Genomic DNA, 21,847 nt, shown 5'->3' with positions numbered 1-21,847 from the left:
TTTATCTGGGGGAGACTGCAGCCCTGAAAAGTAGCAGCGACTCTTTCATATCTCTGTGTCATGCACACTTAGCACAGCGTCTGCCATGTGCTGGGCCCTCAGTGAACCTTTGTGCCTGAAGATACCGGGCTGCGGGCTTACTCAGACAAATCCAAGGGGAACGGAAAGGAGTGTAAAACATGGCCTCGGCCCTAAAAACCTGACACTTGAGTTGAGAAAATGTAAAGACACCAGAGAAATCATCAGAATGGCCTGTACATACAACAGCAGATTCAAGAAGGGAGAGATAGTCATGGACTGTCATTTCCAGAGCCGCCATTACTGCTCTTCCAGACTCTCTCAAGCAAAGGTACTGAACACAAACATTTCTGGGTTTCCACAAAAGATGAGCTGAGCCTGGACTAATACATCTAGGACAGCTTTATTATCCTCTACCCAGTGACCGGACTAGGAGGCCCAGGCTTCAGAAGGTCAAAGAAGAGCATCAAAACCAGGGCTCCTGTTCTCAAGAGCCCTGTGCTTGACATCTCTGTGAGACAGAGCAGGGTGATCAACCTACAAGGGACTTAATTCCTCAGAAAAGTTCTGTGATCGTTAAGGTTATGAGTCAGCTTGGCTGGGCTGTGATTCTCAGTGGTTTGACAGTTATGACGTAGTTTGACAGTCGTATGATGACGTAATCATTTCCATGATGAGCTCTGATACAACGTGATCACCTCCATGATGGGATCTGCTGTAAGCAGCCAATCAGTTGAAAGGAGTTTCCTTGGGCATGTGGCCTGCATCGAATATAAGTGGACTTTTTAGCAAGGCTAGTGGGCTTTTGCTCACTCTGGATCCTGCAGCTGACTCCTGTTGGTCTGACCTCTGGTTCTTGGGACTTGAACTAGCAGCTTACCTGCCAGTCCTGGAATTCATCAGCCTCTGCAGCCTGTGAGCCAGAGGTCTGTTGTCTCACCTACCAATCTTGGGTTCATCAGCCCTGGCAGCTACATGAGTCAGGAGAAGTCTCCACCCTGACCCTCGGACTTGGGACTTTCTAGCCTCTACAACCGTGTGAGCCATTTCCTGGATATATATCTCTCTAGAGATAGATGGATATTTCACTGGTTTTGCTTCTGTAGAGAACTCAGCCTAAGACAGGCACCCATAGAGAGAGTGCTGAAACCAGGCCTCACATGGCAGCCTTGAGCCCCAATCCAGCCCCACGTGTTCCTACCTCCTTTTCCTCCTGTAACAGCTTCTGGGCTTCCTGGAACAGCTTCTCCTTGGCCTCTGTCTCAGCAGCTACATTCCTGTTCTGCTCCTCGTAAGCCATGGTGACGACAGCCAGGGTTAAGTTAATTAGGTAGAAAGAGCCCAGGAAGATGACCACCACAAAGAAGAAGACTGAGAAGTACCCGGTGACGTGCAGGACCTGCAAAGGACAGAGAACATGCTTGCGTCTGAAGCCTTCCTTCCACAGAGGACTGCCCATCGCCTCAAGCAAAGATTATACAGTGGCAGAAAACTGGTCTTCCCCCAGCACTGGTTCCCTCCGTGGGGCAGTCCTGGGCAGTAATACAAGGACAGCTCAGCTAACCCCAGCAGTCTGCGGCCCCTGCAGGCACCCAGGGCCTTCTAGTGGCCTGCATCTCAGTGGGGAGACATCCTCACATGTTCATGTGAAAAACTTAGACTTTATATTACATCCTCAGGTGTATGCATTAAACAGGAGAGAGCTCGAGGACAGTGCTTTATGAGCACTGAAGCTCTAACGAGGGAGAAGCTCTAAAGAGGGAGCTTCAGGCGGCAGGGAATCAGAGAGGCAGCATTTCTAGGAGGAAGAGTTGTTTTGCACTTTTCTTCCAAATACCACACTTAAAACGATTTTCTTGGAATTTCTAACAGAACTTCTAAAGCAGAATTCAACGGCACAGCTCTTAAACATGGGGAACGGATGACACAGATGAGGAGAGATAGCAGGTGTCTTAGTTAGCCAGCGCCTGCTGTCATGGATCAAATTGTGTCCCCCCAAAATATCAGTCAGCTTACCTGGGCCACGATTCTCAGTATTGCATGATTGTCCACCATTTTACGTGATTTTCCTATATGTTGTAAATCCTATCACCATGATGTAATAAAATGGATTAGCGGCAGTTATACTGATGAGGTCTACAAGATTAGGAAGTACCTTATGCCAATCTCTTTTGAGATATAAAGGATAGGAACAAGCAGAGAAACATGGGGACCTCATACCGCCAAGAAAGCAGTGTCAGGAGCAGAGTGTGTCCCTTGGACCCGAGGTTCCTGCACAGAGATGCTCCCAGACCAAGGGAAGGGATGACAAGGACATTTCTCCAGAGTCGACAGAGAGAGAAAGCCTTCCCCTGGAGCCGGCTTCCTAAATTCAGACTTCTAGCCTCCTGGACTGTGAGAGAATAAACTTCTCATTGTTAAAGCCATCGACCTGTGGCACTTCTGTTAAAGCAGCACTAGATGACTGAGACAGCTGCTGTAACAGAAATACCACAAGTGAGGGGCTTTAACAAACAGAAATGTATTTTCTTACAGTTCAGGAGGCTAGAAGTCTGAATTTAGTGTGCTGTCTCTAGGGGAAGGCTTTCTGTCTTTCTGCAGGCTCTGGGGGAAGGTCCTTGTCTCTTTTTGGTTTCTGCTCTTCTGTTCTTTGGTGATCTCCAGATGGCATCTCTCTCCCCCGATCTGTGCTTGCTTGCTTCTATGCCTCATTTGCTCTTTTTATATCCCAAACATAAATATTATATCTAAAATTATATGGCCTCTTTAACATAACAAAGACAACTCTATTCCCAAATGGGATCACATTTACAGGTTAGTATTTACAACACATATATTCGGGGGACATAATTCAATCCATAAAAGTAGGTGATAAATAAATGATAGAGAAAAAGACAGGTAACTGGTAGGTAGACAACAGAGAGATAAAAAACCAAAACAAAACCCGTTGCCATCAAGTCATTCTGACTCATAGCGACCCTACAGGACAGAGCAGCACTGCCCCCATAAGGTTTCCAAGAAGCTGCTGGTGGATTTGGACTGCCGAGCTTTTGGTTAGCAGCCTGAGCTCTTAAGCACTGCGCCCCAGGGCTCCAGATAGATAGACAGATATTATAAATAGATGACCTGTCGATACAGCCTCTCCCAGGAATCTTGGGTCATAAGCCGGAACATGGCAAGAACAGACCAGCCAAAGCTGTCGAAATTCGTATAATCATAGTCAGGATTGTATTTGGTGTGGCTGCATGTAAATTGTTCGGAACAGGAACTAGACATTGGAAAGAAGGGAAGAGAGAGAGAATTATTTTCCCCACAGCCCAGCTTCCCCTTTGGTTCTTCAAAGGGCCCTGGGCTCACTCAAGAAGCACTGGGTGAAGGGAGTGTTTTCAGAGAGGCAGTTCCCTCTCTCCCATCTACCAAGACTTCCAGCCCAGACCTTAAAGTGAGCTCTCATTGGCTCTTTTTCAAATTGATCGACAAATAAGTTCATATCAGCAAGTTTTTAATTGAAAAATTAAGTGCAGTCATACAGTGAAGAACTGGGAGTGATGGGTGGACAATGAATATTAAGTCCTTCTCACTCTCCAGACCTCCGGACCCACCTCCCAGGGACAAGTAGCAGTTACTTTTGTCATTTGTAGATGTTTTCAATGGACATAGAAGCATATATTCAAATGCATATTTTTTATAACACACAAATGGGAGTATGCCTTCAACAGTTTCCAGTCCCTTGTTTTTTTCATGGGACACTCTAGCTTGGGGGTCTTTCCATATCCGCATACATGGAGATGGCTCATTTCCTTTCGTGACTTACAGTCATATGAGCTATTTAACTGGTGTTCTAATGAGTATCTATCTAGGTTTCAGTTGTTAACAGTCTTTTGCTCTTACAAACATTTGGACAATGAGCATCTCTGCACGTAGGTCTTTGCCCACAACACCAAAACACATATCATTAAGTGTATCTGTGGACTAAGGGTATGTGTTTCTGTAAGTTTTAAATACATACCTTTTCATATCAAAGTAATATGCATATGTGGTTTAACAAAATCACATGGGACCAAAAGACTTGCGACTGTCCTGTATCACTCTTTTCACTATCTTTTAAAACCCGCCCAAAACAAACTAGTTGCTGTCAAGTTGATTCCAATTCATGGCGACCTAGTGTGTTTCAGAGTAGAGCTACACTCCAGAGGGTTTTCAAGGCTGTGGCCTTTTGGAAGCAGATTGCCAGACCTGTCTTCCAAGGCACCCCTGGGTGGGTTTGAACAGTTAGAAGTCAAGTGCTTTACCATCTGTGCCACCCAGGGACTCCAATCGTCATTTACACACCCCAAATTCAACAACCTTTAGCTCTTTTACTTCCATGACTCTACAACGGTGCTTATACTTGATACTTGATTTCCCAGTTTGGTCCTTATGGAATAACCTCTTCCTCCCCCATCCCACTTCATCACTATTGGTGTCACTATGGTGCTTGTACGACTCTTCGCTGAGAAATACTGTGGCCTATGTTAACGGCCCTCCTGGGTTGGATATGCTTTTTCTTGGCTCTTCCCTGGTTTACTTCTGCATTTTTCTGAACAGCTTCTTCAAGTAGCCTCTTAAGATTAGGGAATCTTTCATATGTTTGTTCTACTTTCACAGTTGATTTATGTTTTGGTCAGAAACAGAATTCTGGATTGAAAACCATTTTTTCCTTAAAAAAAAAAAAAAGACCAGACTTACTGGTCTGACAGAGACTGGAGAAACCCTGAGAGTATGGCCCCTGGACATCCTTATAGCTCAGTGATGAAGTCACTCCTGAGGTGCACCCTTCAGCCGAAGATTAGATAGTCTCATAAAACAAAATGAGACTAAAGGGGCATACTAGCCCAGGGCTGGGATGAGAAGGCAGGAAGGGACAGGAAAGTTGGTAACAGGGAACCCCCAACGTTGAGAAGGGGGAGCATTGACATGGTGTGGGGTTGGTAACCAATGTTACAGAACAACATGTGTATTAATTTGTTAATGAGAAACTAGTTTGCTCTGTAAACCTTCACCTAAAGTACAATAAAAAAATTAAAAGAAAATGATTTTTCCTTAGAAATAGGAAGGCACTGCTCAGCTATTATCTGATATCCTTTGCAGCTGTTGAGAGTTCTGAGGCCATTTTGATTTTTGTTCCTTTGTGGGTGACCTTCTTCTTCTCTTTGGAGGATTTCAAGATCTCTTCCCCTCAAGGTTTTGAAATGCCATGATAACGCACTTGGCGTGGGCGTTCTCATTCATTGTAATGGGACTTTGTGAGCTGTAAGGGACTTACATCCTTAATCCCAGGGAAATTCTCTTGTATTATTTCTGAAATTTCTACTAAGTCAACTGTTGGAATTTATGGATTTATATTAATTCTCATGTTTTCTGTCTCTGTCTTTTTGTTTCTATTTCCTGGGCTATTTCTTCAACTTTCCCTTTTAATTCTATTACTGATTTTTTATAGTCATGTCTAATTTCTAATGGATCTTCCTTGCTCTCTGATCCTTTTTCATAGCATCTTATTTTTGTTTTATGTACACAATGTCATTTTTAATTCCACCGAAGATCTTAAAGTTGTTAAAGCTCTTTTTTGGCTCTTTTGAGTTCTTGTTGTTTTGCCCACTGCTACCTTGTTTCTTTATCTCCAGATTACATAAATCAAAGGCTTTCTTCAGATGCTTGATGAGTCTGGGTGTTTAGTCACATTTAATCAGAAGTACTAACAAGCTGATTGGTGGTCTGCTGATTTGGGTGGACTTAGTGGTAGGCTTTGCTTTAGGGTGGCTGAGCAGCAGGGCAGCCAATGTGTTGCTTTTCCCACCAAGCCTCAATGAAATTCTGTGAAATCCCAGGGTCCATCATCCTCCATCATACTTCATTTGGAGATGAACCCACCATACTTCATTTCCCTCATTGCCTGGCCACCATTAAAAATATAAACCTCCCCCCGCCCCAATCTCCTCTCTGGGTGTTCCTTCTCATTGATATACACAGGTGATGGAGTTTCTCTTCCTCCCGCCCCTCCTTCAGCAAACAGCATCATCAGTTGCTTGGCCAGAAACAAAACAAATGTCTCTACATTCTCATACACAATTCTCTTACACAAACCCTTGCACACACATACACCAACACCCTTCTTCAGTCTACAAGTCCTGTTCTTTCTATCTCCTAAACATCTTTGGAATTCATGCCCCATTTCTCTTCATATCCACTGTAAACCTCATAACTCTCACCTGTGTGAACGCAGCCTTCTAAATAGCTTCCTGGTCTACTCCATCCATCCTTTCTGCACACAGCAGTCATAGTAACCTTTAAAACGTCTGATTTGTTCAGGTCATTCTCCTGCATTAAATCCTTTCCATGTTCCTATTTCCTCTATGATCAAAGTCAGATTTCTCAGCATGATGGGCTACCAGGCCCAGCATGGTCAGCACCTGTCTCCCTGTCCTGCCTCCTCTCCTGCCCTCTCCCCAACATGCCACTGGGCTTCTTACTACCCCTTTCATGCCTCATGCTCCCAGTCCTTCACCTTTGTTATTCCTTCTCTCTGGAATTATTTCCTCCATTCCTTCCTTATTTAAATCTCCTACTCATTCTTCAGATCTGAGTTGTAAGGTCACCCATCACTGAGTCCTCAGGAAAGGAAGCAATTAGCAGGGGGTGAAAACCAAGCCTGGTCTCTGAACAGACCTAGGCCAGCCTGGGAAGATGAACTTGGGTCTGCCTTCTCAGCGTTCCTTGTCTTTAGAGACTACTGAGTTATGATAAATGTGGAATGTTGGGTACCAGGAGTTTGTTGACTATAAAACTGTTGAGCTTTGGAGTTACACTCAGACAGAGAAAGCTGTGACTGGCACACAGGTTTAGTAAGAGTAAAACCAAAAAACCAAACCCAGTGCCATCAAGTTGATTCCAACTCATAGCGACCCTATAGGACAGAGTAGAAGTGCCCCATAGAGTTTCCAAGGAGCGCCTGGTGGATTCAAACTGCTGACCCTTTGGTTAGCAGCCATAGCATTTAACCACTACCCCACCAGGGTTTCCTAGTGAGAGTAAGACAACATAAAAGACCAGTTGGAAACCAAGGCTGCTCCCCTGCATATCTAGGTGGCCTGCACATACCTCGGGTTTGTCCACAGTAACCATGCATGCCCTTTGTAGGGAAGGGGTCAAAGAGGCAGTGTATAGTGGCAGCTGCTAGGTCTCCCGTTAAGAAGAAGGCACCTGTGTATGCACAGTGTCCTGTCAGGCACCATACTGGAAAGCTCAGTAAACCTCATATTAGAGCAAAGCCTACAGGGTCTTGTGAGTTTGATCCAAACTGAAACTCTGACCACCACTGGTGGCATTAGAGCAGTCTTCCCTAAGTCTCCAGACAGGGTTACATTCCTTTTTTTGTCTCTTCTCCCTGAACGTTCATCTCACTTTTGAGCATTTACTCTACATCTACCTTCCCAACAAGAGCTCTAGTGGCACAGTGGTTAAGCACTCAGCTGCTAACTGAAGGGTCGGCGGTTCGAACCCATCAGCTGCTCTTCAGGAGAAAGATGTGGCAGTCTGCTTCTGTAAAGATTACAGCCTTGGAAGCCCTATGAGGTAGTTCTACTCTGTCCTGTAGGGTCGCTATGAGTCGAAGTCAACTTTACAGCAGTGGGTTTGGGTTTTTAGATCTTCCCAGCAAGACATCGGTTTCAACAGGAAGGCGCTGCCTTGTTGGTCAGTGCGTTTCCTGGGCATGACACAGAGCTTGGCATACTGTAGGCTCCTGATTACCAGTTGTTACTGAGAAATGGGTGTAGTCTATTTCATCAGAGTGCCTAGCATATTAACTTCATCTGAATCTTAATCGAACTGAATTTCTCAATTGACAAAGACCACTGACATCTGGAAGAAGGAAGAGTAACCTCCAAAAGCCATATATCTACCATATATCTGGGGTGCATGTGTATCAGGGCACATATCCCATGTACTTAATTAGAGGCAGTGGCGGTCAACAGATCAGCAAAGAGAAGAAGTGTGCTCCGGTGGTCTTATTTCAGGACCATGCCACTGAACAGGAAACAAGCACTCTGTGGGGCTCTCCATCACAAAATCTTTTCTCACCTTTGATCCATTCCATCAAGCTGAAATATTACTCAGTTTTAAGGATGTTTCTCACAAGCTACGAATTCACGTTATAACTGCTCTAACTTAAAAATAACTTAGTAATGCAGGGCTACGTTTGCTAAGAAGCGTGAAACTGTCAGTACTGTTTGAGAACTATCATCACCGCTTCCACAAATCATTAGATGAAAACTGTGTGCTGCGTCATTTGGAAAGGTCTAGAGGTATTCTAACTGGGAGACAAATGGAGAGTGTAAACCTCTTACCTGTTATCCCCCAAGATGCTACACAGTTTGTCTTCAGCAGAGTTACCTTTCTTTTCAAAACAATTGCCTGAGAAAAGAAAAAGGCATACATTCAGATACAAAAGTACTGAAAGGAAAAAGAATAGCAAACATGCCAGATTATGCTGGACAAAGATGGTTTTGAATCCTCTAAGGTGATCAAAGTTGTTGTCCAGAGAGGAACCGGGTCTTAAGCCTCCGGAAGGGGCAAGAGAAAAGAGGATGGAGCAAAGTAAGGGAGAAATGGGAGGAAGAGGCAGTGACATCACCACCACCACTACCCTGCTCTTGGACACATAACACTGAACCAGGGATCACCTTCAGGGGGTAGGTGGACGCAGATACAGCTCATGAGAAGCTCATAAATCAAAACACACATAAACCAAGTGTAGCCACATGAGATCTGGGACACGTGCAGGGTTGACCTCAGTGTGGAGAGGGTGGGGCACAGAAAACAGTGATATCCTCAGAGAAAATGCTGAATGAAGGTGCCTGGGAAGTTGCTGGTTCCCTTTGGCCAATTCCTGGCATTCTGAAGACTTCTGCAAAACATGACAAAGAGGGGGGCAGAGATCTAGGCAGGGAAGGATGGGAGCTGTCAATATCCTTGTGGATATGGCTTTGGGCTTTTCATTCTCCATGGAAACTCATGAAACGAAGAAACTGTAATAAATTCTTCTGCCTGCATGAGAACCCTGGATGGATGAAGTCATCTCTTGCTCCTAGAAGACTCTGTTTTGCAGATGTGCAGAGTGTATGAGTAGGGATAAATGAAGTTAACCATGTACAACGAGAAAACAAGGAGTGAAAAGTGAGGTATTTACCTTTATCTTCAAAAACAGTTCCATTTAGACAGTCCTTTCTGACGCATTTCTGGTTCAGACTTCCCATGAAGAGCTGCTGACCAACCAAGGCAAAGATGCTCAGGCAAAAGAGGGTCAGGATCATCACATCAACAAGCTTCTTCACAGAGCGAAGCAAGGCGCCTACAATGACCTTTAGACCTGAGGAGGATGACAGGTGTGAAAGCCCCATCACCACCACCACCGCCGGACAAGGGGAAAAGAAGCAAGGAGGGAACTACCAGACAGCTGTCAGGTGGAAGCTGAAACTGGAAACCGGCCTGGCCTAAAATTCTGATGCCCTGACTTCTAATTCCAACTCTGTGCCTTAGAAGCTGGATGTCCTCAAAATGGTAAAACACCCTGAGACTCAGTCCCCTCTTCCTTGCTCTGTGCCTGGAGCAGGGTTGCTCTGAGGAGCAAGTGAGGAGTGTCCCATCTGGACATATGGAGTAACTTGATGACAGCTGTGAAGGCACCTCCACAGCCGCGGTCGTCTACAGCATTAAGACCCAAGTGAGGCCACACTAGATGATGAGCGAGACCAGTGTATTTAGCATTCTGTACTTCCATCAAGGTACATGAGGTTCCAAGAGACACAACTAAATTGGGGGTAGGTGGGCAGGAAGAATGAGGAATTTTGTCTGGACCCAAATAATGAAGATGTCCTGGAATAAAAACTCAGTTTGCCAGTGATAATAGGTTGTTTTTTGTTTTGTTTTGTTTTTTTCGTTTATTGAAGAAGTATCTGCTAAGCACCTACTATGTTCATGGCACACTGTTAAGCTTCCAAATTACAAAATAAGAAGGACGTAATCTTGTGGTGAACTGGAAAATATTTAACAGTCAGCTCTTTGGGAGAGGGAGGAGCTGTGACCTGTAGGGTTACAGGTGTCCCTGTTTACTGAATTGAATTGGGGTTAATACTCTCTACCCTCAGCCCCTATGGTCAATTTCAATGACATCATTGAACACAGAGTTGGAGAAAGATGTGCACAATCATCTGGGGAGCCAGAATAAGCCAGCTCCTGCATACATCAAAAAAGCTGGAGAGATAAGCTCCCAGATATGAATTGTAATATGTGGGACGGCACTAAATGACAAAATTTCAACTCCTTGGTGTAGACCATGAATGGCAGACTTGCAGGTAGAGGAGATGAGACTACATGGCAGTGTCCAATGAAATGCTGTTGTTGTTGTGTGCTGTCAAGTCCATTCCAACTCATAGTGACCCTACAGAACAAAACCCCATAGGGTTTCCTAGGCTGAAATATTTACGGGAGTAAATCACCAGGCCTTTTCTCTTGCAGAGTGGCTACAGGGTTCCAACTGCTGACTTTTTGGTTAGCAGCTGCGTGCACTAAGAAATAAGGCTTCCCACAAAGTGTGATGCCAGTTGGGGAAGATCCTTGAGGCCAAGCTAAGAGATTCTCTAAGTCTCCAATATCAGCCAAACCAGAGGTTACTACAACCTCATCCAGGCAACATTTTAACATATAATAAGAGGATTAGGTCTTCTCCAAAGCAAGAAGATTGAGATGGGAGATAGCTATGATTCCTGGATAATTTTTATGTAGTCCCATAAAAGACAGTACCTCACACCTTTATTTCCAAAAAACATCCAGGAGGTGGGACCAAGATGGCTGACTAGGTAGAAACTTCTGCTGATCCCTCTTGCAACAAAGACTTGAAACAACAAGTGAATCAATTACATACATCACAATCTACGAACCCTCACCAGAACTAAGGAGTTGACCTGAGTGACAGGGGAGTGAAAAGCCGCATGCTGAAGTAGCAACTGCTTCCAGAGCCGGCGTGCCATGCCACAGCCTGGAACTTTTGTGATTCCTTGGTGCCAGAGTGGTGGGGCTGATCGCGGCTTCCTGAGACAGGGCAAGCACAGGACGCAGCCCTAACCCCCTGGAGCAACCTTGGTGGGAACCCAGCCAGCACACACAGGCTGCACACTGATGTGGCTAACAGGGGAATGAGAAACCATGGGGAAAGAGCAACTGGTTTCAGAGCCTGGAGCACAGCATCCCAGCCAGGAAATCTTGGAGCTGGGCTTTGGAATAAGTGCGGTGGGACTGATGGCAGCTTCCTGAGACGGGGCAACCACGGGACACAGCCCTAACCCCCTGGAGCAATCTCTGCAGGGACCCAGCCAGTGCACATAGGCTGCACACCGACGCAGCTGACGGGAACGAGAAACCACAGGGAAGCAGCGACTGGTTTTGGAGCCTGGAGTGCAGTGTCCCAGGCAGGAGACCATGGCACTGGGCTTTGGACTAAGCAGGGTGGGGCTGTTCACAGCTTTCTGAGATGGGGCAAGCATGGGACACAACCCTAACCCTCTGGGGCAATCTCAGTGGGGACCCAGCCAGCACACACAGACTACACACCCCTCTGGAATCTCAGATAAAACAGTCCTCACCAAACAAGATAAGTAACTTTGTCTATCCTGCCACACTACTCTGTCCTATCTATCTGATCCCTCCCCTCCCTGCCCCAGCCAGCTTCATTAACATTGGAATTCCCTGAGCCAGAGAGTGAAGTGATGTGTGGCTTGTTTTTTTTTTTTTTCCTAACCCATTCTCCTGGCATGAGAAAAGCAACATTTAGCCATCAGGGGAAAAATCCTTCCCTGACTTCCCTAAACTGGAATAACAATACAGAACCAGCTCCATCGAGGCATAAGAGATCCACAGTCTTTGGCTTTCACCCCTACAGGGAACCAGGTGGCTATTATAATGCAAAGACAATTCTAATAGAGATCTGACTGTAATTTTTTAGCTGAGCAGCGGAAAGGCAAGTTTTGGAGGTCAGATACCTCTCTACTTATTAAACAGAGCCCTCACTGATCCACAGCAGGGAATTGAGGGCTGAAGCTCCATCAACACCACTCAGCCACCTGCTAAAGTGGTCGGAGGATAGTGACGCTTACCAATCTTTAGAGGTACAAGCATTGGGTGCCTAAGGTACAGCTGCAGAGCCCACCCACCAGAGTGCTCTAGAGAATAGAGACACTCCCACCTCACAGGCACATGGGGGAAGGCTGTCAGCATCCTGCCCTCCTTGGAGTGTGACCCCCTGCCGCTACTAGAAACTGGCACATACAACCATCACCACTATTCCTCTAAGTTAATAGGTGAGCGCCTACACCACACACTAGGTGACCCACTATCACAACACTGGAGCTGATTCTATTCAAGAATAGTGAATGGACTCATAGGCTCATATACCTGGTAACAGCTCAAGCCAGCTGGTACAGGACATAAGTGATTCAAAGGCTACAACAATCAAGTTAGCACAATCTAGTAGCCTATCTGGGTATACTGAAACAAAACAAAACAAGAAAATAAGACTAAGTGAGCAAATATAAAATAAATCATTACATTATCTTATAGATGGCTCAGAGACAGCAGTCAATATCAAATCACATAAAGAAGCAGACCATGATTGCTTCTACAAACCCCCAAATCAAAGAATCAAAATCTTTCCCAGATGAAGATACATTCCTGGAATTGCCAGATGTAGAATATAAAAAACTAATATACAGAATGCTTCAAGACATCAGGGATGACCTCAGAAATGAAATAAGGCAATCTACAGAAAAAGCCAAGGAACACACAGATAAAACACTTGAAGAAATCAAAAGGATTATACAAGAACATACTGAAAAATTTAATAAGCTGCAAGAATCCATAGAGAGACAGCACTCAGAAATTCAAAGGATTAACAATAAAATTACAGAATTAGACAACTTAATAGGAAGTCAGAGGACCAGAATCGAGGAATTGGAATGCAGAGTTGGGGAGATGGAGCATAAGGCAATTAACACCAATATATTTGAAGAAAAACCTAATAAAAGAATTAAAAAAAATGAAGAAACCCTAAGAATCATGTGGGACTCTATCAAGAAGAATAATTTGCATGTGATTGGAGTTCCAGAACAGGGAGAGATAGCAGAAAATACAGAGAAAGAATAGTTGAAGATCTGTTGGCAGAAAACTTCCCTGGCATCATGAAAGATGAAAGGATATCTATCCAAGATGCTCATTGAACCCCATACAAGATAGATCCCAAAAGAAAATCACCAAGACATATTATCATCAAACTTGCCAAAACCAAAGATAAAGAGAAAATTTTAAAAGCAGCCAGGGATAAATGAAAAGTCACCTATAAAGGAGAATCAATAAGAATAAGTTCGGACTACTCAGCAGAAACCATGCAGGCAAGAAGGCAATGGGATGACATGTAGAGTACAAAGAAGAAAAACTGCCAGCCAAGAATCAAAAATCCAGCAAAACTCTCTCTGAAATATGAAGGCGAAATTAAGACATTTACAGATGAACACAAGCTTAGAGATTTGCAAAAACCAAACCAAAGCTGCAAGAATTACTAAAGGAAATTCTTTGGTCAGAAAACCTATAATATCAGATAACAACACAACACAAGGTCACAGGACAAAACATCCTGATATCAACTCAGATAGGGAAATCACAAAAACAAAATAAGATTAACTTTTAAAAAAAAAATTCTCAAAACAGGGAATCATTGATGTCATTATGTAAAAGGTTACAAGAATCAAAAAAGAGGGACTAAATACAGGAGGCATAGATCATCCATATGGAGAGAAAACCAAGGTGATATAGGGTGATACAAGTTAGGTTTTTACTTAGAAAAATAGGGGTAAATATTAAGGTAACCACAAAGAGGTCTAACAATTCCATACTTCAAAATAAAAACCAAGATAAACATAATTACTCAGCAAAAATAAATTCAACTACTACAAAAATGAGGAACACACAATTTACAAAGAAAAACTTCCCAGCACAAAAAAGTAAGTGGAAAAATGAAATTGTCAACAACACACAAAAAAAAGCATCAAAATGACAGCACTAAACTCACACTTATCTATAATTACGCTGAATGTAAATGGACTAAATGCACCAATAAAGAGACAGAGAGTTGCAGATTGGATTAAAAAAACACAATCCGTCTATATGCTGCCTACAAGAGACACACCTTAGAGACACAAATAAACTAAAACTCAAAGGATGGAAAAAAATATATCAAGCAAACACCAATCAAAAAAGAGCAGGAGTGGGAATATTAATTTCTGACAAAATAGACTTTAAAGTTAAATCCACCACAAAGAATAAAGAAGGACACTACATAATGATTAAAGGGACAGTTTACCAGGAAGATATAACCATATTAAATTTTTATGCATCCAATGACAGGGCTGGAAGATCCATAAAACAAACTTTAACAGAATTGAAAAGTGAGATGGACACCTCCACAATTATAGTAGGAGACTTCAGCACACCACTTTTGGTGAAGGATAGGACGTCCAATAAGAAGCTCAATAGAGACACGGAAGATCTAATTGCTACAATCAACCAAGTTGACCTTATAGACTTATACAGAACACTCCACCCAACAGCTGCAAAGTATACTTTCTTTTCTACTGCACATGGAACATTCTCTAGAATAGATCACATATTAGGTCATAAAACAAGCCTTTGCAGAATCCAAAACATTGCAATATTACAAAGCATCTTCTCAGACCATAAGGCCACAAAAGTAAGAATCAGTAACAGAAAAACCAGGGAAAAGAAATCAAATATTTGGAAACTGAGCAATTCCCTGCCCAAAAAAGACTGAGTTATAGAAGACATTAAGGAGGGAATAAAGAAATTCATAGAATGCAATGAGACTGAAAACACTTCCTATTAAAACCTTTGGGACACAGCAAAAGCAGTGCGCAGAGGTCAATTTATATCAATAAATGCACACATACATAAAGAAGAAAGAGCCAAAATCAAAGAACTGTCCCTACAACTTGAAAAAATAGAAACAGAGCAACAAAAGAAACTGTCAGGCACCAGAAGAAAACAAATAATAAAAATTAGAGCAGAATTAAATGAATTAGAGAACAGAAAAACTATTGAAAGAGTTAACAAGGCTAAAACCTGGTTCTCTGAAAAAATTAACAAAGTTGATAAACCATTGGCCAGACTGACTAAAGAAATACAGGAAAGGAAACAAATAACCTGAATAAGAGACAAGAGGGGCCATAACACAACAGACCGAACTGAAATTAAAAGAATCATATCAGATTACTATGAAAAACTGTACTCTAACAAATTTGAAAATCTAGAAGAAATGGATGAATTCCTAGAAACACACTACCTACCTAAACTAACACAAACAGAGGTAGAACAACTAAACAGACCCATAACAAAAAAAAGAGATTGAAAGGTAATCAAAAACCTCCCAACAAAAAAAAGCCCAGGCCCAGACAGCTTCACTGCAGAGTTCTACCAAACTTTCAGAGAAGAGCCAACACTACTACTAAAGGTATTTCAAAGCATAGAGAAGGATGGAATACTCCCCAAATCATCCTATGAAGCCAGCATATCCATGATACCAAAACCAGCTAAAGATAGCAGAAAAAAAGATTACAGACCTATATCCCTCATGAACATAGATGCAAAAATCCTCAACAAAATTCTAGCCAATAGAATTTAACAACATATCAAAAAAATAATCCACCATGACCAAGTGGGATTTATACCAGGTATGCAAGGATGGTTCAATATTAGAAAAACAACTAATGTAATCCACCATATAAATAAAACAAAAGACAAGAACCACATGATTTTATCAATTGAAGCAGAAAAGGCATTTGACAAGGTTCAATACCCATTCATGATAAAAACTCTCAGGAAAATGGGAATAGAAGGAAAATTCCTGAACATAATAAAGGGCATTTATAGAAAGCCAACAGCCAACATCATCCTAAATGGAGCGAGCCTGAAAGCATTTCCCTTGAGAACGGGAACCAGACAAGGATGCCCTTTGTCACCGCTCTTATTCAACTTTGTGCTGGAGGTCCTAGCCAGAACAATTAGGGTAGATAAAGAAATAAAGAGCATCCAGGATGGCAAGAAAGAAGTAAAAGTATCTCTATTTGCAGACAACATGGTCTTATACACAGAAAACCCTAAGGAATCCTCAAGAAAACTACTGAAACTAATAGAAGAGTTAAGCAGAGTATCCGGGTACAAAATAAACATACAAAAATCGGTTGGATTCCTCTACATCAACAAAAAGAACATCCAAGAGGAAATCACCATATCAATACCATTCACAGTAGCCCCCAACAAGATAAAATACTTAGGAACAAATGTAACCAGAGACATAAAAGACCTATACAAAGAAAACTGCAAGGTACTACTACAAGAAACCAAAAGGGACCTACATAAGTGGAAAAACATACCTTGCTCATGGATAGGAAGACTTAACATTGTAAAACTGTCTATTCTACCAAAAGCCATCTATATATACAATGCACTTCCAATGCAAATTCTGACATTTTTTAATGTGATGGAGAAACAAATCACCAACTTCATATGGATGGGAAAGAAGCCCCAGACAAGTAAAGCATTACTGAAAAAGAAGAAAGTGGGCGGCCTCACTCTACTTTATTTTAGAACCTATTATACCACCACAGTAGTCAAAACAGCCTGGTACTGGTACAACAACAGATACATAGACCAATGGAACAGAACTGAGAATCCAGATACAAATCCATCCACATATGAGCAGCTGATATTTGACAAAGGCCCAGTGTCAGTTAATTGGGGAAAAGATAGCCTTTTTAACAAATGGTGCTGGCATAACTGGATATCCATTTGCAAAAAAATGAAACAGGACCCATACCTCACACCATGCACAAAAACTAACTCCAAGTGGATCAAAGACCTAAACATAAAGGCTAAAATGACAAAGATTATGGAAGAAAAAATACGAACAACGTTATGAGCCCTAATACATGGCATAAACAGAATACGAAACATTACTAAAAATGCCAAAGAGAAACCAGATAACTGGGAGCTCCTAAAAATCAAACACCTAACACCTATGCTCATCTAAAGACTTCACCAGAAGAGTAAAAAGACCACCTACAGACTGGGAAAAAATTTTCAGCTACGACATCTCTGACCAGCGCCTGATCTCTAAAATCTACATGATTCTGCTAAAACCCAACCACAAAAAGACAAACAAACCAATTAAAAATGGGGAAAGGATATGAACAGGCACTTCGCTAAAGAAGATATTCAGGCGGCTAACAGATACATGAGGAAACGCTCTCAATTATTAGCCATTAGAGAAATGCAAATCGAAACTATAATGCGATTCCATCTCACTCCAACAAGGCTGGCATTAATCCAAAAAATACAAAATAATGAATGTTGCAGAGGCTGTGGAGAGACTGGTACACTTACACACTGCTGGTGGGAATGAAAAATGGTACAACCACTTTGGAAATCGATTTGGCGCTTCCTTAAAAAGCTAGAAATAGAACTACCATACAACCCAGCAATCCCACACCGTGGAATATATCCTAGAGAAATAAGAGCCTTTACATGAACAGATATATGCACACCCATGTTTATTGCAGCACTGTTTACAATAGCAAAAACATGGAAGCAACCAAGGTGCCCATCAACGGAAAAATGGGTAAATAAATTATGGTATATTCACAGAATGGAATACTACGCATTGATAAAGAACAGTGAGGAATCTGTGAAACATTTCATAACATGGAGGAACCTGGAAGGCATTATGCTGAGTGAAATTAGTCAGTTGCAAAAGGACAAATATTGTATAAGACCACTATTACAAGAACTTGAGAAATAGTTTAAACTGAGAAGAAAACATTCTTTTGTGGTTACAAGAGGGGGAGGGAGGGAAGGTGGGAGAGGGGCATTCACTAATTAGATAGTAGATAAGAACTACTTTAGGTGAAGGGAAAGACGGCACACAATACAGGGGAGGTCAGCACAATTGGACTAAACCAAAAGCAAGGAAGTTTCCTGAATAAACTGAATGCTTCAAAGGTCAGTGAAGCAGGGGCAGGGGTTTGGGGACCATGGTTTCAGGGGATATCTAAGTCAATTGGCATAATAAAATCTATTAAGAAAACATTCTGCCTCCCACTTTGAAGAGTGGTGTCTGGGGTCTTAAACGCTAGCAAGCAGTCATCTAAGATGCATCAGTTGGTCTCAACCCACCTGGATCAAAGGAGAATGAAGAACACCAAGGACGCAAGGCGATTACGAGCCCAAGAGACAGAAAGGGCCACATGAACCAGAGACTACATCATCCTGAGACCAGAAGAACTAGATGGTGCCCGGCCACAACCAATGACTGCCCTGACAAGGAACACAACAGAGAACCCCTGAGGGAGCAGGAGAACACTGGTGTGCAGACCCCAAATTTTCATAAAAAGACCAGACTTAATGGTCTGACTGAGACTAGAAGGACCCCTGTGGTCATGGCCCCCAGACCTTATGTTGGCCCAGGACAGGAACCATTCCTGAAGCCAACCCGTCAGGCATGGGTTGGACTGGACAATGGGTTGGAGAGAGATGCTGGTGAGGAGTGAGCTACTTGGATCAGGTAGACACTTGAGACTATGTTGGCATCTCCTGCCTGGAGGGGAGATGAGAAGGTAGAGGGGGTTAGAAGCTGATGAAATGGACACAAAAGAGAGAGTGGAGGGAGAGAGCGGGCTGTCTCGTTAGGGGGAGAGTAATTGGGAGTATGTAGCAAGGCGTGTATAAGTTTTTGTGTGAGAGACTGACTTGATTTGTAAACTTTCACTTAAAGCACAATAAAATTAAAAAAAAAATCCAGCATTCTCAGTGCGTTTCATGAGCCAAAAAAGACTATGTTCACCTCCTCAGAGATGAAGGAGGAGGCACTGATGCTAAGTGACTGGCTGAATATATATCATCACGCTGTGCCGTCGAGTCGATGCCGACTCATCATAGGTGTATGAAATATGAAGGACTTGGATCACGTAGAAAACTCCTAAATTCACCTGGGAAACTGAGACTCTACTTGCAAAGAGGAAGAGAAGGACGAGAGAGATAAATTCTACATAAAGCCTACTCTGACTGACAGCTTCTTTATCATTATGCACAATTGTCCGGATTTTCAAAAAACTACCGCCTCTGTTTGAAAGGATCCAAATTGCCTGGAGTTTTGGGATTGGGAAAATATGGTAGAGTTTAAGTCTATATAATTGGTAGAGGCAAATAATTCCAATGGTTTTTCAGGATTTGCCAAAGCCTTTTGATAGAAGAGACTAGAACACGAGGGAAGAGAAAGAGAGAAGATGGGTGGTTTCCAGAAAGGGAAGATTTTTTTCTTTAAATAAAGGAAAGAAAGAAGAAGTGAGAAGCAGAGGAGACGAATGTGCCATAATAACCTCTTTTGACAAACTGGAATGCATATTCATAAAGCACCTTCCTCACCTGGCTTCCAGGAGACCACACTTGTGGCTCCTGCTCGCCTTTTCTAGCTTCTCCTTTTCTCCACTTCCCTTTTAATGTTGGAGTGCCCTGGGGCTCAGTCCTTGGATGTCTTCCATTTGCCATCTATTCTTACTTCCTTGGTGATCTCATCAGGCTCCGTGACTTTAGATACTGCTGCGCAATGGATCACTTTTGTGTGGCATTTCTAGCCATGGTCTTGTAATTCCCATCTAAGTGATTGGGTGGGACTGTGGGACTGTGCAGATACGGTAATAGTGGACCACCAAAGGGATTGGTCAGTTTTGCCATCCTGCTGGGCTTGAAATGAGTGACCCCAGAGATGGGAGTACAGCCAAGGAAGTACAGCCAAGAGCACATCCTTTGGATCTGGGATCCCTGCACTGAGAAGCTCCTGGAACCAGGGGACCGAGAGATGGAGCTGTAACCATGAAGACGGTGAGAAGCCATTGCAGGAGAGACCCAACGGCAGAGACCTGGCAGCAGGAGACAGTGCAGTGGGCTTCCCAGAGAGAAAGAGAGTGCCTTTGGGCAGAGGCTTAGGGCCAGGGAGAGGCATACTTGTGAGCACAGCTGGCAGGAGGTTGTCCTGCTGGAAGAACTATATCCTTGAGTGTTCCTGAGCCTGAATTGTAACCTGTTGCTTCCCTAATAAACCCCATAGTTGTGAGTCTGGTCTGTGAGTTCTGTGTGGCCATTGCAATGAATTATCTAACCCAGCTGAGAAGTAGAGAGTGCCATGGGAAGGACGGTTCGTGTCAGAATTGGTAAAGATGGCGGAGAGAGGAGGCCTGTCTAGCCTTCACCTCATGGGAGTCAGTCTTGCGCTGTTGATCTTAGTTCTCCTTCCCCCTTGTGGGGTTGGGGGAGGTCAGACACCTCCCTCACACTGTTTTTATAAATACTTTCTGTAGACTTATGATTTCTAAATTGACATCTCCATCCCAGACTGCCCCCTGGAACCCTGGACTCATATGTCCAATTCCTACTCAGTGACTTCACTTGGATATCTAACAATCACCTCAAATTCAGCATGTCCAAAACGAGCTTCTAATCTTACTCCCCAGACCTGCTCCTTCCCCGGTCCCCCCATCTCAGTCATGACTCCATCTTTTCAGCCACTTGGGCCATAAACCTTGGAGTGATCCTTGACCCTTCTCTTTCTCTCACATCACATGTATAATCAATCTATCGGGAAATCTTAGGTTTTCTACCTTCAAATGTATGCAGAATCTGACCACTTCCCACCCACTCTACTGCTACCACCAGATCTGAGAGCACCGCTACCTCTTGCTGAGGTGATAGCAGTAGTCTGCTATGTCAGTCTGGGCTGTCTGAGAAGCTGACACCCAAACAGGATTAGATGCGCAAGAGATTTATCGGGGAAATGCCTACGAGGAATAAAGGGGAGGGAGTGGGAGTGTGCAGGGAGAGGCTTCAGACTGCAGTGCAGATCTGACATCTGAGAAAGGAAAGAGGGAAAGAAGAGGGATTGAATGGGAAGAGTCTCAGACTACTGCGCAGGTGTAAGAGTCCCAGGTAGGCTGGTGGGGAGCCTGTGAGCCACAGATCTCCATTAGAGGGGTCTGGCATCCTGCAGGAATGGGTCTGCCCTACTACCCCTGGCATACAGGGGACATGTGGCCTTTGCACGAGTGCGAATGTCGTGTGGATCCAGCTGGTACCACCAGTCAACTAAGCTCTCCGCAGCAGATCTGAGTGGACCAGTTCCATAGCAGCCACCATACCTCCTACCTGGTCTTCCTCCATCTACCCTTGCTCCCCTACATTCTGTTCTCCACACAGCAGCCCGTGTCCTCCCGGGCCTGCAAGCCTCCCCTTTACCTGAGTCCTCCCACAGCCCCTGGCGCCTGGCTCCCTCTGCTCGAGCACCCTTGCTATTCCTCAGCCCTTGCAGCGACTGCTTCCTGTGCTCAAGTCTGTTCTCCCCTTCTCAACCTCATGTATCCTGATCACTCTATTTAAAACTGCAACCTAATGCGCCTGACCCCTGGAACTTCCAATAGCCCTTACATTGTATAAACCAAAAAACCATGCACACTGCTGTCAAGTCAATTCCAACTCATAGCGACCCCACAGAAACAGACCGCCACATCTTTCTCCTGTGGAGCCGCTGGTGGTTCCAAATCACTGACCTGTTCAGTTAGCAGTTGAGCGCTTTAACCACTGCACCACCAGTGTTCCTTATGTTGTCTACTTTTCCTTTTCCGTA

At 43.5% G+C, this 21,847-nt stretch overlaps 1 protein-coding gene across 1 annotated transcript in view; it reads right to left on the bottom strand.

Moving 5' to 3' along the window:
* The window catches only part of SCN11A (sodium voltage-gated channel alpha subunit 11), a 92,494-nt gene that overhangs the window by 55,183 nt on the left and 15,464 nt on the right, over nt 1–21,847 (bottom strand). Inside the window, exons 6-9 of the mRNA XM_049870798.1 lie at nt 9,245–9,424; nt 8,403–8,469; nt 3,145–3,286; nt 1,220–1,417 (exon numbers count right to left, since the gene is read on the bottom strand). Coding sequence (XP_049726755.1) covers nt 1,220–1,417; nt 3,145–3,286; nt 8,403–8,469; nt 9,245–9,424 — 587 coding nt within the window. The remainder of the gene's footprint in view (nt 1–1,219; nt 1,418–3,144; nt 3,287–8,402; nt 8,470–9,244; nt 9,425–21,847) is intronic.

This window comes from Elephas maximus, chromosome 27 (assembly GCF_024166365.1).
Source record: "Elephas maximus indicus isolate mEleMax1 chromosome 27, mEleMax1 primary haplotype, whole genome shotgun sequence".
Lineage (NCBI taxonomy): Eukaryota > Metazoa > Chordata > Mammalia > Proboscidea > Elephantidae > Elephas > Elephas maximus.
The sequence above is the reverse complement of the archived record's forward strand: the minus strand, read 5'-3'. Positions and strand labels throughout refer to the sequence as shown.